The sequence below is a fragment of the Oncorhynchus masou genome, chromosome 10, assembly GCF_036934945.1.
Source record: "Oncorhynchus masou masou isolate Uvic2021 chromosome 10, UVic_Omas_1.1, whole genome shotgun sequence".
Lineage (NCBI taxonomy): Eukaryota > Metazoa > Chordata > Actinopteri > Salmoniformes > Salmonidae > Oncorhynchus > Oncorhynchus masou.
The window spans coordinates 27,726,834-27,742,846 of record NC_088221.1 but is presented as its reverse complement, the minus strand read 5'-3'; the positions used below and the strand labels follow the sequence as shown (position 1 = coordinate 27,742,846).

The window sequence follows — 16,013 nt, the reverse complement described above, 5'->3', positions numbered from 1 at the left end:
TGTTTGTCAGCAGCTCTCTCTCAGAACAAAGATGACGTCATCACTGAGAGACACCTCAGATGAGTGACTGTGTCGAAGCCACTTCTTTTCCACTGCTCCCACTAATAACCCCTCTGAGTCTGACAACACATTCCACACGATCCATCTTTGAGTTATGTCTCAATTAGAACTATGGGAAAGCGGAGGCAACATAAACACACATTTCTTAGGGGGGAAAGGAGGAGTCTGACAAAATGAAAAGAGTGCAACAGTGTAGAGATGCTGAACACAGAGGAAGAACACTCAGAATGTTAGAGATTATAAATGTGAAATGTTTTGTAAAGTTAGTATTATAGCTTAGGCCTACCTGAACGTGGGTGACAAGGTGGAATGACAAGGTAAAATGACGGTAAGAAATAATATACAGAGTGGATGCATTGATCTTAATAATTAGGAAAACTATTTTATTTCAGCATTTCAACAATACAAAATATTTGATCTATAAACAAAACTTGACATTCGCTTACTAGCTATTTACTGTAGGTTACTAGCTATTTTCTGTAGGTTACTAGCGGAACACAGGAGTGATGTTTGCTGATAATGGACCTCTGTACGCCTATAAAGATATTCCATTTAAAAAGAAAATCAGCCATTTCCAGCTACAATAGTCATTTACAAAATTAACAATGTCTACACTGTATTTCTGATCAATTTGATGTTATTTTAATGGATACATTTAAAAATATATATATATATATTTTTTTTTAACCAAATATTCTGTATACCCACCCTTAACTTGCCACAACACAACTGATTGGATCAAATGCTAAGAAGGAAAGAAATTAACTTTTAACAAGGCACACCTGTTAATTGAAATGCATTCCAAGTGACTACCTCATGAAGCTGGTTGAAAGTGCCAGGAGTGTGCAAAGCTGTCATCAAGGAAATGGGTGGCTACTTTGAAGAATGTCAAATATAAAATATATTTTGATATATTTAACACGTTTTTGGTTACTACATGATTCCATATGTGTTATTTCATAGTTTTTATGTATTCATTATTATTCTACAATGTAGAAAATAGTAAAAATAAAGAAACACCCTTGAATGAGTAGGTGTGTCCAAACTTTTGACTGGTACTGTATATCACTTGCACTTCTAGAGGCCTTAAAAAAGCCTTCTAAACTGGCAGTGAATGCAGGGCAAGACAGACCAAAGAACATGGCAAATACTAAACCATTAAAGGTTTAAGACTTGCTGCCACTCCAATCTGTCCCCTACTGTATGCACATTCAATTGTTGAGGCACTGCTACCACTGTATCAGTTAAATTGGTACCTCACTCTCACTAACCGGTGGAACAAATGCAGCCTCTTACAAGGCACACCTCATAATATGTTAATGAAAACAACAATACCGTGAACCCACTACAGGGAAGGGTACAGTATTCTGTGTGGTGGAATTACAGAACCATTGGAAATATAGCACTTTTTAACAGGAATGTACTGTTAAAACAAGTTTCTTAGGAATTGTATCGTATCAATTAATCAGTTACACCTAAAACCACCCAGATTGCATTTCGATTTAGGGCAATTAATCATTAATATAGTACTTTACTGTTAGTTTTGTATAATACTGTAAAAACAACAAGATGCTTTACAGTGTAGGTCCAGCATCATCAGACCGCCGCATGTCGTTCACCCGGTCTGGCACACGGACCGTTATGCCCTCCAAATCTCTGGATAGGCAGACCTGACAACCCAGACGAGACCTGCAGGACCGCAGACAGCAGGTACAGGGACAAGGTTATTAGACACACTTTATTAACAGGGAACCATGTTGTCAAATCTATTCCCTTCCCACTCGCACCTGGTTTGGCTCTTTTGTGGTTAAGGCCCAGGCTGGTCTCATGCACTGTGTCAAAATCATTTATAAAATAAAAATCTACAAAAATCTAATTTGATGCTGCAGACAGTTAAAGCAAACACCAAGTCTTAAAAGTCTGTGGTGGAGGGGTTAATAAAAAAATATCACACTAGCATAATAAGCGCACATACACTATGTTCACATTCACATGTGAATAGACCTTACGTAACATGTTATGTTATCATTCCAAATGTGTGAGTTACTGTGTAAACTGTTTGTCTTAAACTGGGATGGGAGCCATGTGGGAGAAGCACATCCTCATTAGTAGAGAAACCCACAGTCAGTATCTGGTATTGATGTGTTCCAGAGAATCATGTTAGATATGTGAAAGGTCAGCCAGGGGAAAACTCTGGTCTTGACCAGGTTAAATGTTATAGACAAACAAGAGTCTCAGATACAAGGTGGCTGAGAGCATCACGTTGCTGAGACAGAGCGCATGTGAGGGAGAAAACACACATTTGATATGCATTATAATCATACTAATTTGATTTGTCGCCTGAGGGGAATTAGTACCCTTTTCATACCAAACTAATTATATTCTAATGTGAAGTGAATTGGAAAGAAACAATTATCTTAAATTAATCAAACTGTGGTTATCTTTAATCTGCTCATCTCACCCGGCAACTGAACCTCTTGATCTCTATTGGCTGGAAGCCTGCCTGAAATAATGTGATTTATCAGCAAGCTGTGGGCCAGGCTCAACATGTTCATGTGTGGTCTATGTGTGGGAGAGAGTACATACTATGTGATGTGTATGCATCAGCAAGCATGTCACTCATTCCTCTGTGAGGCCTTTAATAGGCCAGAATCATCTTCCCGCCAATGTGTGTTTTGGAATGTGCGTGTGTATGTGTGTGACTCACGTATCAGTAAGGCCAAAGGCCAGGTCCAGCATGTCATTCTCCTCATCAGTGATGGGCCCCAGCTGGTTGTACACCTTCTGATCCAGGATCACATGACAGGTGGAACAGGCCAGGGTCCCCTCACATGCACCTGGGGAACACACATTTAAAATCAAACTGTTAAGTGATGATGTATATCAGGATCTATCAGTAGAAAACAGCCCAGTCCTAGAGGGGAATGACTTTCCGTTCATATGGTTGAAACCACAGGATGTACACATCGTATTACCTTTAACCTGCACAGAGAGAGAGATATGTAAGGCCTAGCACATAAAGGGGTATCATTCCAGCTGAGGATGTCAGGGGGTGTGGTTGGAGATTTAAAAAGAAATGGGATATGTAAGGATTAAGTTCTGAAGGCACTGGATTAATGTCTACTCTAATGCATGGAACAGTTTATACTGTGAGGATAGAGGAAGAGGTGAAAGGTTGTGAGAAAGCTTTACATTAGCCCAACCCACAGACCTGCCAAGAAACACTACAAAAATCAGTTCAGCCTATCAAAAGCACATTCCATTCAGGGGACTGACTTCCTTCTGCAAGAGGCGGGTTCACGTGTTGGTAGCTCAGTTGGTAGAGCATGTCACTTGTAACGCGAGGGTAGTGGGTTCGAGTCCTGGGGCAACCCATACATAAAATGAGAGGGCGCAAACAACGCAAAACAAAATTTGCACAGGTAATAGCCAAATCACATAGATGCCATTAGCTAAATGCTAACGAGCTAAAACTAACCAACTAATTGCAAAGACAGGCAAATCCAAGTTATACAAGCATAGCTAGTAGCTACCCAATGTAATTTTCCATGAGTGTGGATACTTACAAGCGAAAGAGACAAATTGTGCAAATGAACAAAGTTGTGATTCATGGTTTTCTGAAGGAAGAGCAGCATGTGTACAGAAAGCAGATGGGAGAAGAACGGAGAGGGGAAAACAGTAGTAGAAAGCACAGGGGAAAAAATGTCAGCTATACAGAACTCATCCAGAACTCTGACTTCTGGCAGAAAAATATATATATTTATTTAACTAGGCAAGTCAGTTAATAACACATTCTTATTTACAATGACGGCCTACCACGGCCAAACCCTGCCCTAACACGGACGACGTTGGGCCAATTGTGTGCCGCCCTTTGGGACTCCCGATCACGGCCGGTTGTGATACAGATCAAATCAGGGGCTGTAGTGACACCTTAGACCACTGCGCCGCTCAGTAACTTCATCACCTCGTGCGTTGCACAATAAAGACTCACCAATAGATAGATATAGAACGCTATGGACTCACCAGCTCCTGCTTTCTCCCATTTTGCTATTTACAAACAAACACGTCAAATCAAATTTATTTGTCACATACACATGGTTAGCAGATGTTAATGCGAGCGTAGCGAAATGCTTGTGCTTCTAGTTCCGACAATGCAGTAACAACCAACGAGTAATCTAACCTAACAATTCCAAAACTACTACCTTATACACACAAGTGTAAAGGGATAAAGAATATGTACATAACGATATATGAATGAGTGATGGTACAGAACGGCATAGGCAAGATGCAGTAGATGGTATCGAGTACAGTATATACATATGAGATGAGTATGTAAACAAAGTGGCATAGTTTAAAGTGGCTAGTGACACATGTATTACATAAAGATGCAGTAGATGACAGAGTACAGTATATACATATAAGATGAGTAATGTAGGGTATGTAAACATTATATTAAGTAGTTGTATAAAGTGGCTAGTGATATATTTTACATCAATTTCCATCAATTCCCATTATTAAAGTGGCTGGAGTTGAGTCAGTGTGTTGGCAGCAGCCACTCAATGTTAGTGGTGGCTGTTTAACAGTCTGATGGCTTTGAGATAGAAACTGTTTTTCAGTCTCTCGGTCCCTGCTTTGATGCACCTGTACTGACCTCGCCTTCTGGATGATAGCGGGGTGAACAGGCAGTGGCTTGGGTGGTTGTTGTCCTGGATGATCTTTATGGCCTTCCTATGACATCGGGTGGTGTAGGTGTCCTGGAGGGCAGGTAGTTTGCCCCCGGTGATGCGTTGTGCAGACCTCACTACCTTCTGGAGAGCCTTACGGTTGTGGGTGGAGCAGTTGCCGTACCAGGTGGTGATACAGCCCGACAGGATGCTCTCGATTGTGCATCTGTAGATGTCTGTGAGTGCTTTTGGTGACAAGCCGAATTTCTTCAGCCTCCTGAGGTTGAAGAGGCGCTGCTGCGCCTTCTTCACGACACGGTCTGTGTGGTTGGACCAATTCAGTTTGTCTGTGATGTGTACGCCGAGGAACTTAAAATACCCTCTCCACTACTGTCCCATCGATGTGGATAGGGGGGTGCGGATACGTGACTGGCTCAACTGGGAACTACGGTAAGGTAAAATGAAGAACGCAATCTGCTTCATCTCCTAACATATTACACAAGTTGACTGCTGGTATTTACTTAAAATGTAGCTACAAATCTGAACATTACTCAAAAAAATTCAAATAAATAGTTTTGGCGGTATTGAAAAACCATCCCATGACTTTCCCCCCCAATACCCCGGGTATACCACCCAAGACTAGAGACTAGAAATAGACCTCCAGTGGCCTTCGTTTACTGCTCTCTCCCCCTCTCTCTAGACAGGAGAATGAGAAGTCCTGACATCTGCAGGGGAGGACAGAACCCGAGACAGGTTTTCCCCCTCTTTCTACCATGGCGCTCTTTCAGGGATCCAGATTGTATCATGTCAATGCCTAAATAGGACAGATGCGCAGGAGAAATGAGCTGGACAGAGAGACAGAGGGAAAGATAGAAAGCCTTGCAAACATCAAAGGTGATGTTGCTGACGCATATTGTGCTCACCGCCTCTTTCCCTCCCTCCCTCGGTTCTCTCACTCTGTCTGGATAGAATGCTTGATGCTGGGGCTCATCCATATAAAGCCATGGAAACATTTAGTAGAAGTGCCAGAGGTAACTGGGCAGCATGTTAAAGTGCCACTCTTGGTGAGAGAGTGACAGTCTAACTACATGCCCTAATATGGAAATAATGCCATGTCATCCTCTGGCTTCTTCATCAGCTTCTTGTAGGAAATGTATATTGGATCTTATCAAATGAACACAGCATCAGAAATATGGACCCACATTGGCAATTGTCAGGATGCGAGCAGTATCCATAAGCCTGCAGTCTACTTCACCATGGCACACCTAGGACTGGCACAATTACCGTATGACAGTGTAACTGACGGTTGTGGATGAAGACCGTCATAACCGTTTATTTTTTGTTCAACAAACTGACTGAAGATGGGATGGCTGGGCATTTGTGTGGTTGAGTCCGTTTCGGTGGTAACATGGACTCTTAACAACGTGATGATACTTTGTTGCTCCTTGCTGAAACAAGGAAGGTGTTGTAGCAAACAAGTCTTCAGTTGCCTATGCAACAGCCCCCTCCCTGCAGCAGCACACATCGAAATAGACTGAATAGAACAGGCTTGGAACCGCTAACCCTGGCAATTTGACTGGTAAACTCATATGGGTGCACTCGCAATGGCTGTCTGGTATTGTGATGCAATAATTTCCATGGTAATGTGTACTGAAACGCAACATGTAACAATTTCAAAGATTTTACTGAGTTAGAGTTTATATAAGAAAATCAGTCAATTTAATTAAATTCAATAGGCCCTCATCTATGGATTTCACATGACTGGGATTTTAGATATGCATATGTTGGTCACAGATACCTTTAAAAAAAAAGGTGGGCGTTTTGCCTCATGCAATGCGACATCTCCTTTGCATAGAGTTGATCAGGCTGTTGATTGTGGCCTGTGGAATGTTGTCCCACTCCTCTTCAATGGCTGTCTGAAGTTGCCGGATATTGGCGGGAACTGGAACACGCCGTCTTACACGTCGATCCAGAGCATCACAACATGCTCAATGGGTGAAATGTCTGAGTATGCTGGCCATGGAAGAACTGGGACATTTTCAGCTTCCAGGAAATATGTACAGATCCTTGCAACATGGGGCCATGCATTATCATGCTGAAACATGAGGTGATGAATGGCAAGACAGGATCTCGTCACGGTATCTCTGTGCATTCAAACTGCAATCGATAAAATGCAATTGTATTTGTTCTCCGTATCTTATGCCTGCCGATACCATATCTCCACCGCCATCATGAGGCACTCTGTTCACAACATTGACATCAGCAAACCACTCACTCACATGATGCCATACACGTGGTTTGCGGTTGAGAGGCCGGTTGGACGTACTGCCAAATTCTCTAAAACAACGTTGGAGGCGGCTTATGGTAGAGAAATGAACATTAATTCTCTGGCAACAGCTCAGGTGGACATTTCTGCAGTAAGCATGCCAATAGCACACTCCCTCAAAATGTAAGACATCTGTGTCATTGTGCTGTGTGACAAAACTGTGGACTTTTATTGTCCCCAGCACAAGGTGCACCTGTGTAATGATAATTCTGTTTAATCAGCTTTTTGATATGCCACACCTGTCAGGTGGATGGATTATCTTGGCAAAAGAGAAATACTAATAGGGATAAACAAATTTGTGCACAAAATTTGAGAGAAATAAGCATTTTGTGCGTATGGAACATTCCGGGGATCTTTTATGTCAGCTCATGAAACATGGGACCAAAACCTTACATGTTGCATTCATATTTTTGTTCAGTGTAGAATGTTCATTAAAATTATGCAGATTTGGCTCATGCAATGGAATATTTAGTAATGTCAGAATCAATGAATCACAGCACATAAAGGGTACACTTCCTACTTTGCTCCTCGCAATGGCCGCCAGTCCACCCATTATTATGCTATCATTGACTTGAATTGGGACGCCAGTTCTCTTCATTCTATGACAGCATAATGTGTGTAAAAATGTTTTTACACTGACCGCAGTCATTTGGCAGGCCAAATATGTCATCCAAGATTCCATGACCATCACAGCCCTAGGTACACCACACTTACCAAAACCTTCAATATCTAGGTTTTGTTCGACCACCAGGTCTAGAAGACTGTCGCCCTTGGCACTCGAAGTGGTGATCTTCCGCCCATCGCGGTTGATGAAATAGACAGTCACCTTCTCCTCTGACCTAGAGTAGGATAGAGAAAGTGAATGGAGACAGAATGAGAGAGAGAGAGAGAACCAGGGTTCTTTTCAGGTGAGCCACGAATAACATAATACAAAAAAAAAAACATTTTGGCTTGCCCTTGAACCCAACTAAAAATTAGTTAGCATGACGTATGTTAGCGTTGCCAGGATATTTCATTACCTTTGAAGTCTCAAAAGGTAACAAAGTATACAGGTAATGCACTGGACCCCGACAGTCACTCAAAGTATAGACTACCAATCGCTGTCAAAGATGCTGAAATGTTGACATTTATGCGGCTGCATGCCTATGATAGGCTTTCTAAGGTGCCTGGGCAATGGATAAATGTTTATTGGTAGGCCTATTTGTTCGTCATTTCCTCATGTTAAGCCTAACAGATCACAAAGCTATACACTGTGTCGCAATGCTGCCATTTTTAGACTGTTGGCTGGCGGCAATAATGTAATTACTTTTTCAGTAAATCAAGTTGGAAATTCAAACATTTCAGATTGTAAAAATACATGTTCGATGCAACAGCATACTAATCAGTTACCAATAGATTTTTTTGAATATACAACTGTCCTTTATAGGCTACCTGCACCTGCATGACATGAGCCGTCCTCTCACTCTCTCCCAGTTTGGATAGAAAGTTGTTGTGCGTAAAACCAGTCTATTAATGGCAAATAATACAGTCATTCCACCCTCAAAACACTTTTACCATATTTAGCTGCTATTTACAAACTTTTTATAAAAATTACACATCAGATAGCCTAACAATGAGCAAAAGAGTAGTCGGCTTGAGGATAAATTCAGCCACTATTTATTGTTGAACCTACAGCCTACACAAATGGCCTGCAATATTTAAGGTAAATTTAATTTAATTAAATCTAATTTGAGAGACTCCCCTGGTCTCCTGAAGTCCTCATTTTTTGTGTGTAAATGTTTTCAACATGGCCTGAATGTCCAGGTTGCTGGACCGACTGTTTTCTATACCGAGTATTGCCAACCCAGACAGTCTTTCCAGTGACATTGTGTATTACACTCAGTGGCCTGTTTATTGGGCATTAGGCTCACAGAAATGGTTCACTCCTACAGACAGTCACATGGCCATGGCTTGCTATATAAAGCAGGCAAACAGGCATCCAGTTACTGTTCAATTGAACATTAGGATGGGTAAAACGAGGGGAGGGGGGGGGGGGGTCGGACGCAGTACTAGATGGGTGTACCTAATAAACTGCACACAATTTAAAAACTTAGTCTTGAATGATGCATGCACGCACTCCATAGCCGATGTGAGGAAGAGCTTTAAACAGGTCAACATTCACAAGGCCGCAGACAGATTACCAGGGCGTGTACTACGAGCATGCGCTGACCAACTGGCAAGTGCCTTCACTGACATTTTCAACCCGTCTCTTACGGAGTCTGTAATATCAACATGTTTCAAGCAGACCACCATAGTCCCTGTGCCCAAGAACACAAAGGTAACCTGCCAAAATGACTACCGACCCATAGCACTCAAGTCTGTAGCCATGAAGTGCTTTGAAAGGCTGGTCATGGCTCACAACACCATTATCCCATAAACCCTAGACCCACTCCAATTTGCATACCACCCCAACAGATCCACAGATGACGCAATCTCGATTGCACTCCACACTGCCTTTCCCACCTGGACAAAAGGAACACCTACGTGAAAATGCTATTCATTGACTACAGCTCAGCCTTCTACACGATAGTGCCCTCAAAGCTCATCACTAAGCTAAGGACCATGGGACTAAACAGGTAACAACCCATCTGCCATGCTGATCCTCAACACAGGGGTGAGTGCGCAGTCCCCTTCTGTACTCCCTGTTCACCTATGACTGCATGGCCAAGCACGACTCCAACACCATCATTAAGTTTGCAGACGACAACAGTGGTAGACCTGATCACAGACAATGATGAGACAGCATATAGGGAGGTCAGAGACCTGACAGTGTGGTTCCAGGAAAACAACCTCTCCCTCAACATGATCAAAACAAAAGGAGATGATCGTGGACTACAGGAAAAGTAGATCCAAGCACGCCCCCATTCTCATCGATGGGGCTGTAGTGGAGCAGGTTGAGAACTTGTCCACGTCACCAACGAACTATCATGATCCAAACACACTAAGACCGTCGTGAAGAGGGCACGTCAACGCCTATTCCCCCTCGGGAGATTGAAAAGATGTGGCATGGGTCCTCAAAAAGTTCTACAGCTGCACCATCACAACTGCTTGGCCTCCAACCACAAGGCACTACAGAGGTTAGTGTGTACGCCACAGTACATCACTGGGGCCAAGCTTCCTGCCATCCTGGACCTCTCTACAGTACCAGACGGTGTCAGAGGAAGGCCCTAAAAAGCCTTCCAGCCACCCCAGTCATATACTGTTTACTCTGCTACCACACGGCAAGCGATACTGGAGCGCAGTCTAGGTCCAAAAGGCTTCTCAACAGCTTCTACCCCCAAGCCATAAGACTCCTGAACAGCTAATCAAATGGCTACATAGACTATTTGCATTGACTCCCCCCCCCACCATTTTTATGCTGCTGCTACTCTGTTTATTATCACCTTACCTCTATATATTACCTCAATTACCTTGACTAATTTGCAGAGGCACAATTACCTTGTGCCCCTGCAAATTGACTCTGAACTGGTACCCCCTGTATATAGCCTCGTTAGTTAATTTATTGTTGCTCTTTAATTATATATAAAAATATATATATATATTTTATTTATTTTTTACATCAGTTTATTTTAGTAAATACATTCTTAACTCTTATTTTTCTTAATCTACATAGTTGGTTAATGGCTTGTAATGTAAGCATATGACTGTAAAGTCTACACCTGTTGTATTCAACACATGTGACAAATACAATTTGATGCATGCCAATATACACTGAGTGTACAAACATTAAGAACACATTCCTAATATTGAGTTGCATCCACCCTTTTGCCCTCAGAACAGCCTCAATTCGTCAGCGTATGGACTCTACAAGGTGTCAAAAGCATTCCACAGAGATGCTGGCCCATGTTAACCCCAATGCTTCTGACAGTTGTGTCAAGTTGGCTGGATGTCCTTTGGGTGGTGGACCATTCTTGATACACACAGAAAACTAATCAGGATGAAAAACCCTGCAGTGTTTTTGACACAAACAGGTGCACCTGGCACCTACTCCATACCCCGTTCAAAAGGTACTTAAATATTTTGTCTTGCCCATTCACCCTCTGAATGGTACAAATACACAATCCATGTCTCAATAGTCTCAAGGCTTAAAAATCTTTTTTTTTTTAAACCGGACTCCTCCCCTTCACCAAAAATGATTGAAGTGGATTTAACAAGTGACATCAATAAGGGATCATAGTTTTCACCTGGTCAGTCTGTAATGGAAAGAGCAGGTGTTCATAATATTTTGTACACATAGTGTATACCAGAGATAAGGGACTGTTGATATTGCAACCACAGAACTCAAACGCCGGTTCACCAGTATGAATGAAATCCCTTTTTTCAATAACTGTTATCCGCTAAAGATGATCATCTGTTTGAATCTGCCAATTTATTGGCTGTCCAGTATCCAGACTACCTGTCCCCAGAGCTTCCTATACAGTTCACCTCTTTTCGTAACGTGTTGAGGCCGGCCATTAAGGAGAATGAGAGGCTCAATTAAAGACGTTGCGGAATTTGTATTTGAAGCACCCTTCTGCCAGGTTTCCCTGATGTTGCTACAACAAGCTGTTTTTACCATTCCTGTAACTGTCACTTCTGCAGAGAGATCGTTTTCTAAACTAAAACCTTGAACTCATAAAGACCTACCTAAGAAGCATTAGGGTATCGGTCTGATATGGGCTTTTGAACACCTGAGTAAACTCCACTCACTGCACGGGCGCCATCATAGCCTTGATCAAGGCATTTGTTCACCGATATCCCTTTAAACATCAGTAGGGCCTCCCGAGTGGCACAGTGGTCTAAAAAAGGCACTGCATCACAGCACTAGCTGTGCCACTAGAGATTCTGGGTTCGAATCCAGGTTCTGTCACAGCCGGCTGCGACCAAGAGACCCATGGGGCGCGGCGCACATTATTAATCCAAGATGGCGTAGCAGTCAGAAGTGTGTGTTGTCTTGTCTCATGTAAATATAGTTTTTTCGTATATATTTAAATCTACTTTCCATCTACGTAGTAAATATACTCTCCTGCAACCAGCCTCACCCAATGTGGTAAGGATCTGCTATTTTAATACTTTAGAATCGAAACCCCCATCAGAAGCTAGCCAGCTAACTAGCTACTAGTCAGTTAGCCACTGCTAGCGGTCTTCACCGTTAACTCGGGCAACAGCAAGCCTCAGCTCGGTCAATACCTGCCAGTCTGCACAGAGCGATATCAACCCAGAGCATATCGGACTGCTTTTTCTCTACCACATCTCCGGATTCCTACTGCAAGCTCTGAACTTTTACACCGGCTCATCGAAGCTAGCTAGATGCAATCCGCGTGGATACTCCTGGCTAACATCACTGTCCCGAAGCAAGCACCAGTTAGCCTTGAGCTAGGTCCATCTCCCGGCTAGCCGAAGAGGTCCACCAGCCAATTCTTGGGCTACAATACCTCTTCTGACAATTGGCCTGGCCTACTTACTGCCGACGCGGAGCCTTGCCGATTCATCATGACTGGTCTGCTGACGTAATCTTCCGAGAGGGTTTCAATCAGTCTCTTCCGTTGCGACGTCACCAGAGGCCCATCTGCTAGCCCATCTGCTAGATGGGCTAGCTCGCCTAGCATAGTAGAAACTACTGAAATCGTTTCCCAGAATAATCTATTGCTACTCTTTGGACTCTATGATCACCCGGCTACACATGCTTCTCCCTAATGTCAATATGCCTTGTCTATGGCTGTTTTGGTTAGTGATTGTCTTATTTCACTGTAGAGCCCCCAGCCCTGCCCAATATGCCCGAGTTAGCCCCTTTGTTCCACCCCCCACACATGCGGTGACCTCACCTGGCTTAACTGGTGCCTCGAGACAAAACCGCTCTCATCGTCACGCAATGCCTAGGTTTACCTCCACTGTACTCACATCCTAACATACCCTTGTCTGCACATTATGCCTTGAATTTATTCTCCACGCCCAGAAATCTGCTCCTTTACTCTCTGTTCAGAATGCCCGAGTCGACAAATTCTTATAGCCTTTAGCCGTACCCTTATCCTACTTATCCTACTCCTCCTCTGTTCCTCTGGTGATGTAGAGGCCCTGCAGCCCCCAGCACCAATCCCATTCCCCAGGCGCTCTCATTTGTTGACATCAGTAACCATAAAAGCCTTGGTTTCATGCATGTAAACATTAGAAGCCTCCTCTCTAAGTTTGATTTATTCACTGCTTTAGCACACTCCGCCAACGCGGATGTCCTGGCCGTGTCTGAATCCTGGCTTAGGAAGGCCACCAAAAATCCTGAAATTTCCATCCCCACATTTTCCAACAAGATATAACTGCCAAAGGGGGCGGAGTTGCAATCTACTGCAGAGATAGCCTGCAAAGTTGTGTCTTACTATCCAGGTCTGTGCCCAAATAATTCGAGCTTCTACTTTTAAAAATCCACCTTTCCAGAAACAAGTCTCTCACCATTGTCGCTTGTTATAGACCCCAGCTGTGCCCTGGACACCATATGTGAATTGATTTCCCCCCCATCCATCTTCAGAGTTCGTACTGTTAGGTGACCTAAACTGGGAAATGTTTAACACCCCGGCCGTCCTACAATCTACACTAGATGCCCTCAATCTCACACAAATTATCAAGGAACCTCCCAGGTACAACCCTAAATCCGTAACCATGGGCGTAACCATTTTTCTACAGCTGGCCTTGCTTTCCACCTGGCTACCCCTACCCCGGCCTTAGATATTCATCCTGACCAACTTACCCACTAAATACGCCTCTGTCTTCAACCAGGATCTCAGCGATCACTACCTCATTGCATGGGTCCGCGGTCAAACGACCACCCCTCATCACTGTCAAAAGCTCCCTAAAACACTTCAGCGAGCAGGCCTTTCTAAATCGACCTGGCCTGGGTATCCTGGAAGGATATTGACCTCATCCCGTCAGTAGAGGATGCCTGGTTGCACTTTAAAAGTGCTTTCCTCACCATCTTCAATAAGCATGCCCCATTCAAAACATGTGGAGCTAAGAGCAGATATAGCCTTGGTTCACCCCAGGCTTGACTGCCCTTGATCAGCACAAAAACATCCTGTGGCGTTCAGCATTAACATCGAATAGCCCCCGCGATATGCAACTTTTCATGGAAGTCAGGAACCAATATACTCAGTCAGTCAGAAATTTGCATCCTGTAGCACTAAATCCATAAAGTTTTGGGAAACTGTAAAGTCCATGGAGAATAAGACACCTCCTCCCAGCTGCCCACTGCACTGAGGACAGGAAACACTCACCACCAATAAATCTACGATAATCGATCATTTCAATAAGCATTTTTCTATGGCTGGCCATGCTTTCCACTTGGCTACCCCTAACAAAATCTCAGCACTCCTTGCAGCAACATGCCCAAGCCCCACCAGCAATTCTCCTTCAACCAAATCCAGACAGCTGATGTTCTGAAAGAGCTGCAAAATCTGGATCCCTACAAATCACCTGGGCTAGACAATCTGGACCTTCTCTTTCTAAAATCATCCGCCGAAATTGTTGCAACCCCTATTACTAGCCTATTTAACCTCTTTCGTATCATCTGAGATCCCTAAAGATCCTCACCTCATCCACTCTCAAGGTCCTAAACGACATCATAACTGCCATCGATAAAAGACAGTACTGTGCAAGGCTTTTGACTCTGTCAATCACTGCATTCTTATCGGCAGACTCAATAGCCTTGGTTTCTCAAATGACTGCCTCGCCTGGTTCACCAACTACTTCTCTGATAGAGTTCAGTGTGTCAAATCGGAGGGCCTGTTTTCCGGACCTCTGGCAGTCTATGGGGGTGCCACAGGGTTCAATTCTCGGGCCGACTCTTTTCTCTGTATATATCAATGTTGTCGCTCTTGCTGCTGGTGATTCTCTGATCCACCTCCATGCAGACGACACCATTCTGTATACATCTGGCCCATGTTTGGACACTTAACAAACCTCCAAACGAGCTTCAATGCCATACAACACTCCTTCCGTGGCCTCCAACTGCTTTTAAATGCTAGTAAAACTAAATGCATGCTCTTCAACCGATCGCTGCCCGCACCGCACACCCGACTAGCATCACTACTCTGGACAGTTGTGACTTAGAATATGGGGACAACTACAAATACTTTGGTGTCTGGTTAGACTGTAAACTCTCCTTCCAGACTCACATTAAGCATCTCCAATCCAAAATTAAATCTAGAATCGGCTTCCTATTCCTCAACAAAGCCACCTTCACTCATGCTGTCAAACATACTAGAGGTCAACTGATTATGATTTTTCAACGCCGATACCGATTATTGGAGGATAAAAAAATTTTTTTTTAAAACGGCAGATTTTTAACATTTTATTTGTAATAATGACAATTACAACTATTCTGAATGAACACTTATTTTAATTTAATACATCAATAAAATCAATTTAGCCTCAAATAAAAAATGAAACATGTTCAAGTTGGTTTAAATAATGCAAAAACGAAGTGTTGGAGAAGAAAGTAAAAGTGCAATATGTGCCATGTAAGAAAGCTAACGTTTCAGTTCCTTGCTCAGAACATGAGAGCATATGAAAGCTGGTGGTTCCTTTTAACATGAATCTTCAATATTCCCAGGTAAGAAGTTTTAGGTTGTAGTTATTATAGGAATTATTGGACTATTTCTCTCTATACGATTTGTATTTGATATACATTTGACTATTGGATGTTCTTATAGGCAGTTTGTATTGCCAGTATAACAGTATAGCTTCCGTCCCTCTCCTTGTTCCAACCTGGGCTCGAACCAGGAACACATTGACAACAGCCAACCTCAAAGCAGCATTACCCATGCAGAGCAAGGGGGACAACCACTCCAAGTCTCAGAGTGAGTGACGTTTGAAAAACTATTAGCACGCACCCCACTAACTAGCTAGCCATTTGACATCGGTTACACCAGCCTAATCTCGGGAGTTGATAGGCTTGA

The 16,013-nt window shown here is 43.1% G+C and overlaps 1 protein-coding gene across 1 annotated transcript in view; it reads right to left on the bottom strand.

Annotated features, from left to right (window-relative positions):
- Nucleotides 1-428: 428 nt before the first annotated feature.
- The window catches only part of LOC135547453 (adrenodoxin-like), a 32,015-nt gene continuing 16,430 nt past the window's right edge, over nt 429-16,013 (bottom strand). Inside the window, exons 2-4 of the mRNA XM_064976480.1 lie at nt 7,765-7,889; nt 2,768-2,897; nt 429-1,749 (exon numbers count right to left, since the gene is read on the bottom strand). Coding sequence (XP_064832552.1) covers nt 1,635-1,749; nt 2,768-2,897; nt 7,765-7,889 — 370 coding nt within the window. The 3' untranslated portion in view covers nt 429-1,634. The remainder of the gene's footprint in view (nt 1,750-2,767; nt 2,898-7,764; nt 7,890-16,013) is intronic.